At 43.1% G+C, this 17562-nt stretch overlaps 2 protein-coding genes across 5 annotated transcripts in view; both read right to left on the bottom strand.

Annotated features, from left to right (window-relative positions):
- slit1a (slit homolog 1a (Drosophila)) overlaps positions 1 to 8429 on the bottom strand; it is a 74969-nt gene extending 66540 nt beyond the window's left edge. For 3 of the 4 annotated variants that reach the window (XM_037465390.2, XM_062566476.1, XM_037465389.2), the window contains exon 1: positions 7478 to 8165. In XM_037465390.2, the coding sequence (XP_037321287.1) occupies positions 7478 to 7686 (209 nt within the window). In that variant the 5' untranslated portion in view covers positions 7687 to 8165. Of the gene's footprint in view, positions 1 to 7477; positions 8166 to 8380 lie in introns of those variants that run through there. The other variant, XM_037465386.2, reaches the window with a different exon arrangement.
- A 2221-nt stretch (positions 8430 to 10650) lies between these two features.
- On the bottom strand, positions 10651 to 17073 carry LOC119214660 (rho GTPase-activating protein 19-like). Its single transcript, XM_037466559.2, has 11 exons — positions 17012 to 17073; positions 16457 to 16713; positions 15867 to 15947; positions 15225 to 15434; positions 14876 to 15102; positions 14549 to 14635; positions 13934 to 13999; positions 12987 to 13208; positions 12814 to 12909; positions 12427 to 12536; positions 10651 to 12034 (listed from the first exon to the last, which is right to left on the bottom strand). Exons 1-10 carry the CDS (start codon positions 17056 to 17058, stop codon positions 12429 to 12431), a joined length of 1401 nt encoding a protein of 466 aa, XP_037322456.2. The 5' UTR covers positions 17059 to 17073; the 3' UTR covers positions 10651 to 12034; positions 12427 to 12428.
- Between the last annotated feature and the right edge of the window lie 489 nt (positions 17074 to 17562).

A 17562-nucleotide genomic window follows, 5' to 3' on the forward strand; every position in this document is an offset into this window, starting at 1 on the left:
GTTGCTTAACTTTTCTATTGGGTGCTCTGTTGACCTGGCTAACGGGACGCAGCCGTGGTCAGTGAACTTTGGGCCTCGGTTCTGCATCGGTGAACACATCTAAGGGAAGCCACAACTAAACTGCAGAAAGAATACGGAGAATACGGACTCTAGGCGTGCCTGAAGTCTGGAGTCAGCGGTCACTCGTCTCGGTGTTGATTTCATTTCTAAATAAGGGCACTGTGCGCCAAAGTAATGCGTGTTGTCGAAGCCTCAAAGAGAAATCTGCAGTTTGTTAGCTGCAGTATCAGACGGTGCTACTTTCTTTGTTTTACAAATCAAAGGAATCTCAGCAACGGCTTTTGGCGCAGCAGCAAAGGCACGTCACTTCTTTCATACGCAGATGTTTCGTAGCACCGACTTTGGATGGGTTTTCACATTACACTACTGCAGTTTTACTTGAGAGGCGGAACATTATTAGGTGTCATTCCCAAATCCACAGCGTACGATTTCCACCTCCAAAATGTCGAATCCATTTTGTTCCGTGGAACCTCTGCGAGGATTCCCAGCGCTGACAAACGTCCTGGAGAGCAGTCGATTTATGACATCACTATCTAATCCCCCCCCCCCCCCCCCCCCTCATCTTCCATCTCAACGGGATTAATGCATGGGAGGACTTCCTGGTCCACCTTCCCTCGGGTGGACACTCGGAAGCTGTGCTCCACCGTTCCACATCTCTTAAAATTCAAAAGGGGCTCCGAGCGCCGCTCAATTCTGAAAAACTCATTATGTTTATTTCTGCCAGCTGCTGGGGTCCCTCGACTGAGGGGGACCTGGTTTGAATTGAGATCCATTACATGAAATGAAACCCCAAGACAAAGGGGAGGATAAGCAAGCAGACTGGCTCACCAAGTCCTGCGTGCTGACAAACTCACAGGGATACAAATATCCACATGTGCTCTGTTTCTCAGACACATACACAAAGACCGTCTGAATATCCTGTATTAGGAAATGAAGACAAGCCCACTTATTGCCATGAAAACAAATAGTGCCCTTGGGAAAAGGCAAAGGCTAAACAAAGGAAAAGAGCATAATGATCACTAGAGACACTACTGCTGTTTATCTTTTCCCCAACACCAAGATTCAGTTTAATAGTCTTGTGCTTGTAGACCCCCCAAAATTTGACAAAGCCAAACCTACTCACAGGCTGTGGGATTAAGAAGGCCAGATGCAATGTATTCGGGGTTGAAAGCTAGCAGGCAAACACACACATTACACAACTTGGAAACTGTACAGTAGTTACAATCCTTCTTAGCAGTCACACTCACTCATACAGTGAAACAACATGATGGACCTTTGTCTGGAGGAATAACTGGTCTTGCTATTTGTAAGAAACAGTGCATTTGGGCAAAAGTTGAGGCCCCCGAGGTCGAATTTTAACTAGTGATGAATCCATTTTGAATTCACGCCCTAACAAATGATCATGGTGCTTATTTTCTTTGCAATGCAGTCATTCTGTAGCACTGTTGTGAGAACCGCATGACCATTTGTCAGGAGCAGCTTTGGCCTGGCAGGGAAGACAGAAGCCAGCTGATTGAGGACTGGTGGCACAGCGTTGTCCAAACTCCTCGCTGTGGAAACGATGGGACGATCAGGAGCCCGAGGGTTCTGCTCATTAACCACAGTCACCCAGTGATCGGAGCAGATCTGCAGGCCCGCTCCCAAATGAATGAACCGAACAGGTTGAGAAGTTGCGGAAGGGTGAAGCATTCACATACGGACGTGACAGCCGTGAAAGAAATGCAGAGGGGGGGGGGAGGGGGGGTGGCGGGAGGGGGAGGGGAGTCGGGGAGGGGGGACAGTCACTGAGAGCGACGGCGTGGAGCCGTTTGGTGGACTGTTGCAGGCTGCGAGGAGCTGACGGGCTGTCTGGGAAACGTCAGTGTGGAAATGAGACCCAGAAGACCTACGCGGGTCCAACAGGCTGCAAAAAAAAAACAAAAGCAGGCAGTACCATGTGGGCTCACAGCACGCCCTCCTAAAACAAAGATAGAGAGACTGAGAGCGGGAGAAATAGAGAAAGCAGGCCCCCATGACCGAAATAACACTGGAACATGTCTGTCCACACTAAGAGGTCCAATTTCTGCTCCGATTCACTATCCATAAAATGTGGCTTTCAGATGAGCAGTTAAGGCCCTCCATTGTACATTTAGATTCTGTGTCTGAGGGGTTTAACAGGCTCTTTGGCTATTTGCTGCTTTCATTCTGCTGTCAGTCGGTCGTCGGGAGCAAGATCGATGACAGAAAAGCTAAATATCAAGCAGACCAGATACACGCTTTGCACACAGAGACACACACAAACCCGACACAACTAAAAAGAACACACACAAGAGTATTGACCTCCGCATCTGTCAGAGCTACTTTGTGTATAAACGGATGCAGGTAAGGAGTCAGGGCCCTTAAGTCAACCAAAAACGTGAAAACGTTATTTCTCATGTAGCAGATGCTGCTCTAAGCAAAAACTAGACGCAGAGAGACTGGAAGGGGAGAAGCAATTACCACGTAAAAGACGAATGGACGAAAGTAGCACACATACACAGCCACTTTCTGATCAAACGTATAACTTATGACAATCCCTCACGCCAAAGCGAATCAATAAAACATCTGTCCCTATGTGTGTTGCTGCCACCAGCTGAAAAAAAGTAACACACTGCAGTAGAAGCAGACACTGGGGGGCCTTTCATGGTTTACAATGTATCCGTAGTTTGTTCAGTGGCAGGCGCTGAGGTTGTGTTGTGGCTCCGGCTCCCGCTAGAAGGTATTTAGGCTGGGTGAATGTGTACTTTGACTGTAACGGGGATCATGCGGACAGAACATCTGCTCTCTTACATCTTTTATGTTCTGGTTATTCCGCACAGAAGACCGAGAAGACGTTTGCATGACAGATGTGCGCTGACGACTGGTGATTTCCATGGATGCTGCGTGTGGAGAATGAGGAGTTGTTCTGTGCACGGAGAGAGAGCGCCGATATCTACATTCCTCCTGCTCTTTACGAAGATTAGTTCAACTAGCAGATAATCTCACCGCAAAAGACAGAATCTAAAGGCAATTAAGTGATTGTTCTGTTTTCTTTTAAGGGCACTTTCCTGCTTGAATAGTTAACCAAATCGCTGGGTCATTTTGGCTGGCAATGGGCCAAAGTGAGACTTTTCAAATTAAGATGTGCAGAACTTTTTTCACTCTTTTTACAGATTCCTGTGCTTTGGCTATTGGCCAAGTACCGGTCCCACACCTACGTTTAATTAATGAGTTACATTGCTCACTGTGTGGGAGTGACTGGGATCATTATTGCATGTGTAAGGCAACATCAGGCTTGATGTCAATATTGCTTTCAAAACCTTTGAAAAACGAAAGGCAACAAATAAAACCGTATAAAGGGATTTTTATATTTATATTTAAATGTATTGATTTTTATTTACTAATAGAAAATGAAAGTCTACAGTATCTAAATATTAACAGACATTACAATTTAGGTGTCAACTTTTTTAATGCAGGAACAAACTTAAAAATTCAAAAAGTAAATACATAAAGTTTCAAGTATATTAATATTGAAATACATATCATACATACCTAGTACCTACAGTCTTCAATCTCAGTATTGGGCTATGTCAGGAGAAAATTATACGGTTAATCAATAAATAGTTTTTTTTTAATTAAGACTAAATTCTGCAATGAACAAAGCCCGAAATAAGACAAATGTGTCTTAAGCGGCTCTTCAATCTTCTCAAACTCAAATCACATCAAAAGCATCTTGACCAGTGTGAAATGGGGATTACGAAGGCATCAGAGGGCGTATTTACTATAATTATTATTACACACTTCCCTCTTTATAGGCAGCTTCCCACTGGCTAGCCAGGAGGGTTAGAAGGAAAGATGGACTTCTGAGAGATGAAAGGAGATCTAGGTGGATTCTCCCAATTCGATTTTCATGGTCAGCCGAGATACAGCCACTTTCAGAAAGGCGTGCAAAGCAATCACGCATGTACACTCACGTTACGCACATGCTCCCACACTTCACATAAAAGCATGTTAGACACGCATAAGTTGAAGAAAAAAAAAAAAAGGTGTTGTAAGGCACTCAAAGCCCATTGATGGGGTCATTTCTCAGATGTCATGAGTGCAATCACACTTCCTTAAAGTAGCTGCGCTCATCAGGAGAGCAGGCCGGTAGGTGTTGGCTGAGTTAAGACACACTCGCAGTCGGCTTTGATTCTTAGCAGACTGTCATCGCTCTGCTTGGACAAGCAGCACTCTTATGGTACGTGGATGGAAAATTAAAAAGGCAAAAAAAAACGCTTTGACTAATTGAGTCATAAAAAAATAAAAATAAAAAAAGCACAGTGCCAGAAGATGAACTTCTTTGGCCCACGGCACTTATATTACTCCTACTTTGTGGGGGCAGAGGATTGACACGAGACGGTTGACAAAATGCTCAAAAGACAGCTACGCTTCCACCTCAGTGTTCAGTACAAGAGAAAAGACCACAGCTGTGCAGTGCAGGCAATAAATTGGAATGACCCGGTCCCGGGCCTGTAATTTCACAATCCCCCACTGAGCATTAACATTCTCTGAATGATCTTCATTCCAGGCAGTGTCACTCCTTACGGGATCATCTGATACAAGGATTGATGTATTAGATCGTAAAAAAAAAAAGAAAAAAAAAAGGACCTGCGCGAAATTTGGTTTTCCTCCGGGCCGGACTTATCTTTCCTTTGTAAATGACCTAATCTCCTTTATTCATTCATTAGCTTTGTGGTTGCGTTACACGTCCCTCACTCCCCTGTGCTGTAATCCCTTCATTACCACCTCGGTGGTGCCAGCCTCGCCTTGAAGGATTTTCTCATCCTGCTCCCACCCCTCACCCCACTTCTTTGTCTTTTTTCCCCGTCGCACTCTCCAACTCGAGTTGGCAGATAGTGGGCCGGCAGTGTTGGGTCTTGTCGGGGTAAATTATGAATCAGGTGGCCGGTGAGCTGTCGAGTCGTACCAGCTTTGTGCGTCGGTGCCAAAAACGCAGCAGGCATTCCCTGGCACACGCTCACACACACACACACACACACTCTCCACCTCCTACCGGCCCAAATGCATAAACATGGAGGTCTTCAAGCGCCACCAAACCTCGTGCGTTTCCATCCGGCATGGCTTATTCTCTGCACGCATGCTCACATATGGAGGTGCATGCTGAAGTTTATGGACAAACACAAGTAAACCTCGGATTTATACAGGCACGCAGAAAAAACACACACACACGCACACACACATATGGTGTGCAGCCTCCTCCTTCCTTATTTTGGAGAAGCTTTGACATGCGCCATGCTCTGGTACCAATACATTATTGCTACACTGGCTTTTTGTAATGAACTGAGGACACACTTTTCTAGGCAGCAGTGAGATTTTAAAAAAGGCTGCAAAAAGCTTGACTTGAGGAACCTGTGCTGTCCATGAAAGTCAATCTAACCCACCACACAGAATCAGCATATCCGGAATGATCCGTGGATGGGGGAAAAGTGTGTGTGTGTGTGTGTGTGTGGGGGGGGGGGGTCAGCCGATGGCCGAAATGGGTCACGGTGTGGTTTTAATAAATGGAGCTCACAGACTCATTACAGGATTCAGTCTGAGGAGCCCAGGGGTCAGACCTGATCCAAACCCACACTGACAAGTGCAAATGGGATTCTGCTGTCTGCCTCAACACCTTCCATCCACGCACCCCTCCCCATAAACACACACACACACATCCATTACCTCCTTACCAACACTAACACTATTCCGCCTACTTCCATTAAAGTGAGGAAAGTAGAATTGAAAACATAATGTGTTTGAAATGTTTGCGATTTCGATCAATTTCTAACAAAAAAAACTTTCTGTCAACATTTCTTCCCACCAGACGAGGACCACCAACTTCTAAAGCAATTTTACAAAAACTAGCGTATTACTTATCTTTGACCCTGTCAGTGTTTGCAAAATGTCTCTAACACAAACACACATTTTTCCAAATGCATTCAAATAAATCCTGCAATGCACATGGGAGCATCATGTGAGGCAGGGTGGGCTTGTACAACCACCTTGATGAATCACCCGGCTGCAGGAGCCTTGATTGTTAAGTATAGAGGCTGGCTCCCTTCTGCACGACCTACACACACACACACACACACACCTAATACATGCGGCCCACACACAAGCCCCCCGCCCCCCAAAAAACGGCAACGACCAAGGAATAATTTACGCATGACCTTTATACACATTATGTTGAAAAGGCAGCATCCTGTGTGTGCTGTGCTTGAAGCGATAAAATCCCCTGCTGTACATGACCCTATGAATGCACACACAACTTTTAACACAAAAACGCTCTTGAGTGGAGGGTCAGGGTATATTTAAAAGTGTGTATGGCCATTCATGTAAAAGGAAACCACAAAACGACTGTGTTTCCCCTCTGCTGCAGCGTTGAATCAGCATGTGCACAGAAGCAGCTCGGAAACACAGAGACCGCAAAAAAAAAAAAAAAAAAAAAGAGATGTTCTTAGAAATTAAATATGAAAAGCATAAAATATGCAGCCAGCTCCTGCTACGCCGAACGCTGCCTCCGCCGTTACCGTGGCATGTTTTATTCAGGCATGATATTCCAAAAGCTGAAATAGAACAATCTACTTCCCCTTGCACTCCTCACTTTTGATTTACTGATGAATATTTCAAAAGAATGTTAAAAAAGACAGAAAAACTCAAGTCGGCGAGCCGGCGTCTGCCTCACCTCTCCCTCCATCCCCCTCCATCCCCCCCTCCGCTCTACACGACAGCTTTGGGATTCTCGTGCAAGGCTCCCTTAAGTAGCAGATTTGCTTAATTTTCTACATGATTTAACAATTTTGTGCAGTGAGCATTCAGGGGCATGCGAAGGGGGTTGAGAGGGGAGACTTTGTCCCAGGAGTTGAGGAGGAAAGTAAAAAAAAAAAGGGGGAGTGTGTGGGGGGAGAGATAAAGAGAGGCACAGTGCTGCATGGACAGGAAACGTGTTCCCAAACATAACTCAATCCGAGCTGCCCACAGGACAAGCCGGCTAAAACTTTACGCCAAACTTCGGATTTCTCGACGTATGTATCATCGATCAATTAGACAATTCAATATTGGGCTTTAGAATGAGATCTAAAATACATGCAGCAGGCAGGTAAGTAAATTATGGACACATGTGAAAGGCACACATCTGCTCCTGCTCTTTCTTGTCCCTCGTGCCTATTTATACCTGACCGGAATGCCAGCCACTGACACACACACACACACACACACACACACACACACACACAGAGCTATTGTTTTCTTTCAGTCAAAGTCATGTGCACCACTACAATACAGAAGGCCTGCAGTGAATTAAGAAGATGGACACAGTAGTCATCTATCACTCACACACACACACACACACTCACACACACGTACAGTTGGTACTTACAGTCTTTCGGTGTTGCGGGGGATATTCCGTGGCATGGTCCTGAGACCCAGTCCATGGCAGTCGACTGTGGTGCCGCTGCAGGTACACAGGGCTGGACAGGCACTGCCGTTGCCCACGAGCAGCGCAGAGAGCATCGCCACCCACATCCAGAGCGGCGGCCCAGCCAGCCGGCCCGGGACTGCCCCGAAACGGCCACCTCTGACCGACATGTTCGCCACCACTGCTTCCAGCTTTTCTTCAACAAAACCCTTACTTCTCTCTGTTTGCCTGCGGAAACAAAAGTCCTGCTACACCTGGCAAGTCCTCTAAAAATAACAATATACGTGTGGTGAATAGGAAAAGACTATAAAAAGAATTCTATTATCTTCCTTTTAGCTGTGAAATAGTAATTCCTTTTTGTTCTTCTAGATTTCTTTGATGTAGGTATGAGATCCACCACAGTTTGCTGATGTAAGAAAAAAACAAAAAGAAGCTTTGTTTCTTTGCCTTATTCTTCTCCTCGAAAACTATTTTCCTCTCTTGTCTTTTTGGAGTTGCTGCGCTGTGGTCTGCACACGCGTCTGCGTCCTCTGTCCTCCTCTCACTCAGTCCTGCTCTGCTCTGCTCGCCTGAAGAGAGAGGGAATAGGGAAAGAGCAGAAAGAGAAAAAAACAGTCTCTCTCTCTCTCTCTCTTACATACACACACACACACCAGTCATCCATCACACGGATCTACAAATAGCAGAGCCTCCCGACTCCACCCCTACCCCTCCTTTCATACCCCCCCCCCCCCCCCCCCCCTGCAAGCCCCCCCACAGAACCCTGCCTGAACTCCCTCTTATTCTCTAGATCCCCCTTTTTCGTTCCCTTGATTCGACTCACAATACAAGTACCTTTGGTTATCCCTTTTCTGTTTCACTCACCACTCATTTTCTCTCTGCTTTGCCTGCAGGCAAACCCCTTCGAAAAGAGACCTAACCTGCATGACACTGCATAACCCCTGCCCAAAGGGAGGCGCTGTGTGTGTGTGTGTGTGTATACATGTAGCGAAGCAAACTCCACTGGGAGAGAGACGAATCAACACCTTCAGTCCTTGGAGGCAAAAAAAATCTGGAGTAAAAGAAATCTGTAAATGTGGGTTTTAACATGTAGATCAAGCGCACGCACACTGGAGCTGCAGCAGGGAACTGGATGAAAAAGCAAAAAGACACACAGACATACGCACAAACGCATTAACAGATACAGTATTTATGATCTGTCGAGAAGGCAAACAAACAGCAACGGAGGCGCTACCTGGCACGTTCGCCACTCCTCAACGACTTAAGAAATCTTAATAGAATTTCTGTACGGTTGATATTTAATTAAAAACGTGGACGTATTAGAGCACAGCGGCTGTTGACGGTGTAATTGTAGCTTTCGGGAAACTTTTTCCAAAAAGCAATGTAAGAATGATTCAGTTTGTGGAATCGCAAACCAGTGTTCTGGATGTGGGCAGGAAACACGCTTCTCGTTGTTTTTATGGGTTTGAGCCAAAAAGCATGTTCACAGCTCACAGCACGATTAAGCAAATAGTCACACCTTCAAATAAGGTAAAGTTACAAACAAAAAGCAGCAGTGTAGCCACATACTAATCATAAGATGAACTTGTTGAACTGCTCATTTATTGATTTACAAAGACTAATTAAGGATTTCAGAAGGAAATACAAATATTCATTAATTAACTGTTCAAAACACAAACTAACTAAACGTTGGGTGCTTCGATAAAACTAAACAAAAAGTAACAAATTCCTCAGCTACCGTTAACTTTAAGTAAAAAGGGCACAAAGGCAATCAGGCGAAAAGATGCCGTCCAAACATTTGAGTTGGGGTCCATACGTCTTATTTGTTGCTCGCCCAAGTGGAATCGCACACATATGCTGAGCCGTGAATGTCTGTACACGTGTGTGTGTGTGTGTGTGTGTGTGTGTGTGTGTGTGTGTACACCTGCACAACACAGTGTTGATCTTCTTTCTATGAACAGCTAATTGAAGAGGAGAGAGTAGTGTTTAAGGGTAATGGGGGGTGGATGTTAACATCCCTCCCTCCCTCGTAGAGTCGTGATAGGAATCTACACAAAACGCACAACAGGAATTGTTCGGCGGCTCTCAAAGCCTGTCGAAGAACATGGCAGCAATTTACGATTATTAGTTTGGGAAAGGAGGGTTTGCCAAAGCCGAAGCGCTCTCCAACAAATGACTCCGGTGAGGAAAGAGGTGCACTTAATGGAGAGAGGTAGAGACGGAGTGTGGGGCTCATTTAATATCATCCTACAGCTTGTAGCTTGTAACCAAACACTTGTACAGACGAAGCAGGCTGCTTCTCCGTAGTCTCAGAAGGGGGAAAGCATTTGTCAGATTGTCAGAAAACTGAGAAGTGCTCAGAACAGAAAGGAACCAAATTTAGCATCAAGAAAATGCCACTGCATGCTTCAAATAGTAGTTGTGTCTATTTCCAACTCGGCAGAGAAAAGGAAAGAATGATTGTCACGCTGTCCATTGTTGAGAAAAGAAAAATGCTGAAGTCTACAAAAATATTTCTACCTTGAATTTTTGTCCCCTTTCTGTGTGGTATCTCTCTGTGGTTCTAGGCCGAATTAAGATTCCTATGAAGGTCATTTTAGTGCGTACATTTAAAGCCAAATCACACCCCCTCACCATATATGCTTGTGGGTTTGTGTGCGCACAGCAGATGATGTTGAGTTGATTGCAGTACGTCTGAATCATTTTACAGTCATCGGGCTCACTTCAGGAGTAGGAATGCTGAATTAAAAAAAGAAACCTGCATGTAAAACAATACCATTCCTATTGTGGAAGCTGTCTGATGTATATTTACAGAACGCGAGAAAAAGCAGACCCATTTCCCCAGATGTTTACAACATATACTTACAATACCAAACATGCATTGACATGGACACCATAATGACAGAGACATTCCTCCTATTGGAGAGCAGCCTATTCAGTTACTATTCACCTCCACCTCTGTTAAAACACCTTTAATTCCGGCCGATCACTGACTGCAGACAGCAAAGATGTTTTAATGTATTCCTTCAGTGACCTCAGGTTTTAAGATGTTTACTTTGGTTTGGTTAGTTTGATCATTTAAATATTGATAGTTTACTTATAAATATATTTATGGTGTTAAATAAAACAAAGAGTAGTTGATCAGCAGATTTCTCTCATATGGGTGTTGTCTATAATTCTTTATTTTGTTCAGATCAGGCAGACGAATCATATGCAGCTAAACAGCAGCACCTTGTGGTCCCAAAGTACAACAGCACCACAAGACTCACATCAGATATTCATCTATCCTCACGAAAGAAAAAGTGGAAAAAGGCCAGAAAGTTCATAATTCATCCATCCCACGTGTTAATTTCAAATGAAAGGACTCGCTACGAATGTCAGCTTGATTTCTTTTAATAGCAGTGAGTTGCATAGATTCTCAGTAGCGTCACAGTATAGTGGAGCTGGAACAGCTTGTAACAGGCGAAGTGAGCAACAATCGACCGGGGAGGCCGATATTTTAAGACTTTTAAGGCTTTTAAGTGGCTTAAACTCGCCCAGAAAGCACCTTGTTATAAAACCACAAGAGAAGGGAAAAAACTCATTCCTCTTCATTAACCTTTGAAAATGAAAAATGAAAGAAAAAATATTAAAAATGTTTACATTTACTTGCACTAAAAAGTTGAATAATTATAAAAAATACAAATGCATATCAAACAATAAAAACAAGATATTTAAAATAGCAGTAGTTTTTAGGTATCACAGTATTCTTTAGTATAACAGTGTGTGCTGTTAGGAAGAAAGCGAAAACTATTGATATGAATCATATAATCTACACAAGAATGTCCTTTGGCTTTTAACTGTGTTCCTCCCAACCTTAATTCTCTACCTTAATTTACCAATATTTTAATGAATCATTTACCCAAATTTTAGCACACATTAAAGGTTATTTGGAATTTAAAGAGGAGAATACAATGTTTTGTTATAAAGAAAGGCAAGATATATTCAATTAAAGGCACATAGCGGATTCAAAGTTAAAGTCTGGACCCCTCTGCATGAAATGTGAGTCCAACTAAAGCTACTATAACTTAAAAAAATTGTAACATTTAAAAAGAAAAGCCTGCACTTCACACTCAATACATCTGATGCACTGGATTTAGGGACTTGAAAAACCTGGATGACCAATACAAAAATAAATACATTTGCAAATTAAATCTTTCACGCAATGGTTTCAGCTAAATAGCCGCAAATTCACTTGAGTAAATGCATCTCACTCGCACCCCGCTGAACATTGTGAAAGAACAAGGAATAAGGATTTTAAGATGAATGCCGAGGCAAAATTCTCACTATTGTCTATTTAACCCCTTTTGCATAGCTTAAGTCAAACGTGATTTGGTTTCTTACTCATTTTTAAGACATAAACTTCAACGACTTTGCTTTCATTTTTTTGGTTTGCGTCGGCGCCTCAGATCCTTTCATTCCCCAAACACAACACTCGGTGTTTTGTTAGTTGGGAAGTGCGCATTCTTTAAGAGAATCCTGAACCAGATGAAAAGAGAAAAGGGAGAAAAAAAGAGAAAAGAATAACAATCATTAACAATGTAAGCGGGGTTGAGTCAAAGTGAAGCCAGACTTTTCAGCCCGATGGCTGGAAGTACCAGAACACTCCTTCAGCGGCACCACGAAAACTACCCGTCACTGGGAGGACACTTTTAGGAGGGAACTTTGCTGTCCCAAATATGTAAATGTGATAGTTAGACTGGTTTTGGATTAATTCAAGGTGACTTCTACTCATAGGCATATCCACAGGCTTGCCCATGGTCATCATCCCTGGGGAATAGTTTCGGCCTCTGGGACTGTGTTACACGGTGCACTTTATTGATCTAAGACGTGTTGATTGATCTTGGTTGGTGGATCGATGGAGTACTCACTCCTACACAGCTGCTGATTTCTCTTGCGTGGCCACCGATGGGCCGCCGGCCAGAGGACTCCGAGGACCATTTTCTTTCTCTGCTAACAGTTGGCTTCCCATCACCTTCCTCTGTTTTGATGAACAAAAGAAGTTTGCTGGGAGATATCCACAAAGTACAGCGCTATCCATTATGATATTTTCCACGTAAATGCACTGTAATGTACTGGTAGAATTGTAGGAGTTTGAGTGTTTTATGCAAAATACAATTAGCAGCACCAATAATAAATGAACTATAAACTGTAATTGACTGGCTTTGTCCGTGCAAGCTCACCATTATGAATCTGAACAGAACAGAATGAGGCCGAAAAGTGACGGCACATCGCTGTACACAATACTGCCAACAAACCTTGATAATTCCACCCAAAGAGCGTGAACGCCAGTGTTTCCTGCTGAGTGGCGTCCGTGAGTCAGACGAAGGGGTCAGCAAAGGCTGCTTATCAAACTACACACACACAAAAAAACCATTTAGGTGCTGCAAATAGTTGTCTGTGTTCTTTCTCCTTAAAATGGGTACTGTACCTGTCTGATGAGCTTCTTCTTTTTGGCGGATTCAGGCATGTTGTTAACCTGCTGGTACAGTTCTTTAAGGGCCGATTCAGTGTAACTTTGGGTCTCACATGAGCTGCTGGTGGAGGTGTTCCTGACTCCACTTCTGATTGTTCTTATGGAAGGAGAAGGGGAGGCAGCTGGGTCAGCAGATATGAGCCCACTTTCAGTCCCAGAACAGAGTACCAGGTCATCCTAGAAGGGTCAAACCAAACAGGTGACCAGTGATTCAAATATTGTTATCTCACTGCAACCCAAAATGCCTTTCAATAGATGCGAGTCACACACTGTACAAATTTTACACACAGTTTCCCTTCTCGTTATATTAGGGGGCACCTCACTGCCTCTTGAAGGTCAAGTTCATTTTATTTTCACAACAGAAGTGATGTAAGGTTGAAGGTTACCTTCTTGATTACTACCGTAAATAAACGCGCCATCCATCTCTTTGCAGTTTAAGGCGTTTACAATTCTCCTCTGGGCTCTGTACAGTGCAGTGGAGTTTTAACCACCGGACCATGTATGTATGTGTACGCACGCACGCGCGAAAATGTGTGCGTCGGCTGGTCTGTATATACATTGTATATCTATACATACATACATACATCCATCGCCTTCGATGCTGAATACCAGTATGTTACTCAGATGATCACACCATGATCAAATCATTTGAAAATCATCCAAATCTGAGCCAAGTAGCAGATAAGAATCTTTTGAAGAACTGCCTTCAGACAGAAATCTAAAATTAACCAGACACGGAGGTTAATGGATTCAAAGTCAGGAGGCAAGAGAAAACACATCCTGATGATGCTTTTAAAATATCTTTTAAAAATTAATTTATTACAGCTTTGACACTTTTATTAAGATTAACTAAGTTAGGAAAAGAAGAATTGACTAAATGACAAAAGAACAAAAACACTCACCTTCGATTGAAGAGTTTTTGATCCTGTGAAGTACAAGCGGGCATATTCTTTGATGTATGTAGGTGCCTTTAATGGAAGTAAAATTGTCAATTAGATCCTCTGATGAAAGATCATTGTGAAGAATTGATCTAGTGTACCATAGATTTATGTGATTGGTATTGAGTCATGAACCGAATTATAAACAATGGTATATTAGAGCTTTCACTGGGAAGAAGAGTGTACATTATGGAAACCAAACTAATCGTTGGACTCGGAAAGGGCTTCTTATTACAGGCACTGGAAAAAGATTTGCTTTTATTATCATTTCTTTCACATGTTAATGGAATATTCTTCCCCATTACCCTGCTTACATTCAATGTAACCCAGGCAACCAATTTAAAAGCACAGGGTAAACATCACTACCTTTTCAAAAAGGTCCTTTTTAATGTTTTTTATTTACCTTTCAAATGATATCCAAATAAGAGTACCATGTGTTTTTCTTTATATGAAATTAAGTTTAGCTCAGAAAATATAAAACCGACCACCTAAACTCATAAAATCCCACAAGCTATTTTCATCAGACAAGGAAGCGCAATGAGAGAGAAATCCAGAGAAATAGTTTGCAAAAATGCTTACCTTGAACAGTTTCTGTGAGTGCCTGATGAGGAACGCTATGCCATTGTTCAGCCGCTCGATGTCTCCTTGCAGATCACAAGCCATCACCTGCCACAGAAAAGGAACAAAAGAAACCATGACAAACTAATTACATTCATAGTTTATTTGACCAAAATCCATACATTAAATTTCTAGTCCATCAACTATTGAAAACACTTTTAAACAAATGGCAACATTAATTTATGGTGCCCACTTGCTCATGAAGAGCCGTTATGGGTTTGTGTTTGCCACCGCCAGGATAGAGGGGGCATTTGTAACAGGTGATTACATTTATATTAAGGCCCTTACATTTTTGGGCCAGAGGATGTGTGGAGCAAACATTGTGGCTAGATTGATGGCAGACATCTTGTTGATGTGCTGATTTCGGGCAGTGTGGTACAGCAGGTCCAGCAGCAGTTTCAACAGGCTGCGGTTGGCCGGTGGGAGCAGCATGAAAAGCAGCTGAAACGCTTCAATCTGGTGTTCCTTGTCGGGCACATTTGTCTTGTCCCCTCTTTCATCGAAGCGAGTCAGCTCTGGCCACAGCACATAAGAGAATTGTTACAAAAGGGCAAAATCTGCACTACATTTCTTCTTTTTTATACATTAAATCTGGATATTGAGCCGTCACATGGATCTGTGTTTCGTCAACCCACACCTCCAATCTTCAGGTGGGCATGATAGTGTCTGTGCGTGAGCAGAGGCTCCGGCAGCTCTCCCAGATACGCTTTGAGCAATGTGGCCGCATCATTGGGGTGGAAGTCCCCTGTCTCTAGATCTATCTCCGCCCCGGCATTCAGCATCTCCCTCAGGGCCGCCTGCCTTAGGCTGTGGCCCGGCACACGGAACAGGCCCTCCACATGGAGGTCTGAGAGGTGGGAGAGAGATGGGGAGAGAAAGACATGTGGTGTGTAGGAAGATAGACCCAAAGGAAAGGAGACATAGGGAGACAAAGAAAGAAAGTGATGAGAGGGTCAGAGTGAATGAAGGAGACAGCTGGAGCAAAGAGCTTTCAGATGAATTATTGACCCAAGCATTTGCTGCTGGTGGCTATTTTCATTGAATTACATCATAGCTTTCTACGACCACGTGATAATTCACTGCTTTCCAACTGAGTCAGAGTTAGGAATGCCTAACAAATACAATATTAGAGTTAATTGTAATTAAACCAGGTGTATAAAGACATGAACTAATCAGGAAATGACTGTGTTTGTCTCAACAAATACAATCAAGGGTACAGATCGGTCTGTCTGTTTCTCTGATCTGATGGTTGAAATTCTGCTTTTTAAGTGATACTCACTTTTACTCAGATATTCAATGAGCTGATAGATCTGTGCTATTCCTTCTTCAGTTAATGGTGCACCGAAAACCACTCCTTTGTCTGAAAGATAGAAAATAGTAGGGTACATTTTTATACTTTACATGTAAAATTGTTCCCCAACCATGCCATTAGATTCATTAGCTCCCTACAACCTTCCCCATCCATCACACGCTGCACCCTCTTACAAACAGAAACTAACAATTGCTTACATTATCAATTAATACACTTTGTATTAGAGCTGAAAAATAAATTGATTTATGGATTTGGAACAGTAAACTTACTTAAATCACCTTTCAAACATATATCCAAACCTTACCCTGTTCCTGCTTTGAAATCGTAAAAAATGTGCTGTTCCTAAATGCTAGATCCTAAATGCTTCAGGTGTGTCATGATAATTAAATATATATATTTTTATGTAATACGGAGTTCAACCCAGGTGAGAGATAAATTGCTGGTCTGAATCAAATAGTGTGAGTTATCTGTTGAACAGCAGTCATTTTGTTAAACGTCCTCATGCATCAGAATGACACGACAAAGACTATGAGCTCGTTGTTTTAGGTCAGCCTCACCTTTACGTTTATTAAGGAAGTTGAGGGAGCGCAGAAAGCCAGTGGCGGAGGGCACCTTCGCCTCCGACTCGCCGGTGAGCTGAGCAAACTCGTCCCCTGGAAGGTCTATGAGACGAGTAATGTTGCTAAGCACCAAATCGACAAATGCATGTGGATGCTCGTGTCTCAGCCTCTCCACGAAGAAGTCTGGGTTGAAGATCACAGGCTGGCTCATGTTCGGCTTTTCCTGGCTGGTAAACACACTGCATTTTGTTCCACTGTAAAGGACAAAAAAACCGATACTGAACTAGAGACTTAATGAGATACGCATATTATAGTTTTAACGTAAGTTACTACTAGCACACCGAGTGGTTTCTATGTTAGCTAGCGTTTAAATATCTAAAATGGCTAACGCTCACTAGTGTGATACTAACGTTAGCGTTATCACTTGAATAACGTTACTTCACAAGAAATATGTGGCATTAACACTAGCGGTAATGATTCCAAAAAATTACTCTTCATATAGTAGTTCACGTGTCGGTTAATTAATGGATATGTTACCCGAAAAAAGTATACCTTCTGCTCAGTTTGTGATTGTTGTGGACATCATTTCCAGCCGCCATTTTCGTTTTGAATCTTCCGCTGTCTCATCTTTAGTCCCGCCCACCGCGTAGTGATTGGCTGATATATACTTACGTCAAAACCGCTCAACTGATAATGAAGTGACACGGGCTACGCCTTTCGTCGTGGTTAATTTAGTGTCGTTTTACAGGGTTGTGCAACAAAATATTTGCAGTTGTCCCTTCACGCTACACAATAATTAACTAAATAAAACTGGGGAATTCTACAGCTTGAGGAAATAAGAAGCTCTGTAGTCTGGTGTTATGGCAGCAGATACTTCAGCATCACTTATGCTACGTTCACATTCAGTGCCTTTATCCAGGTTCTTTTCTTCCACTGACAGTGTCGCTGACCCTATGTAGGCCTACCTACTACAACTGCAACATGAATAGCTACGGTTGTGAACTTGACTTACTGCTGCAAGTGGGTCTTTCAGTATTCTCTGGGCAGTATGCAGACTTCACCAGATGTATTTGATGCTCAATAGTTGGAGGATGTTCTGTGAG

This window comes from Pungitius pungitius, chromosome 13 (genome assembly GCF_949316345.1).
Source record: "Pungitius pungitius chromosome 13, fPunPun2.1, whole genome shotgun sequence".
Lineage (NCBI taxonomy): Eukaryota > Metazoa > Chordata > Actinopteri > Perciformes > Gasterosteidae > Pungitius > Pungitius pungitius.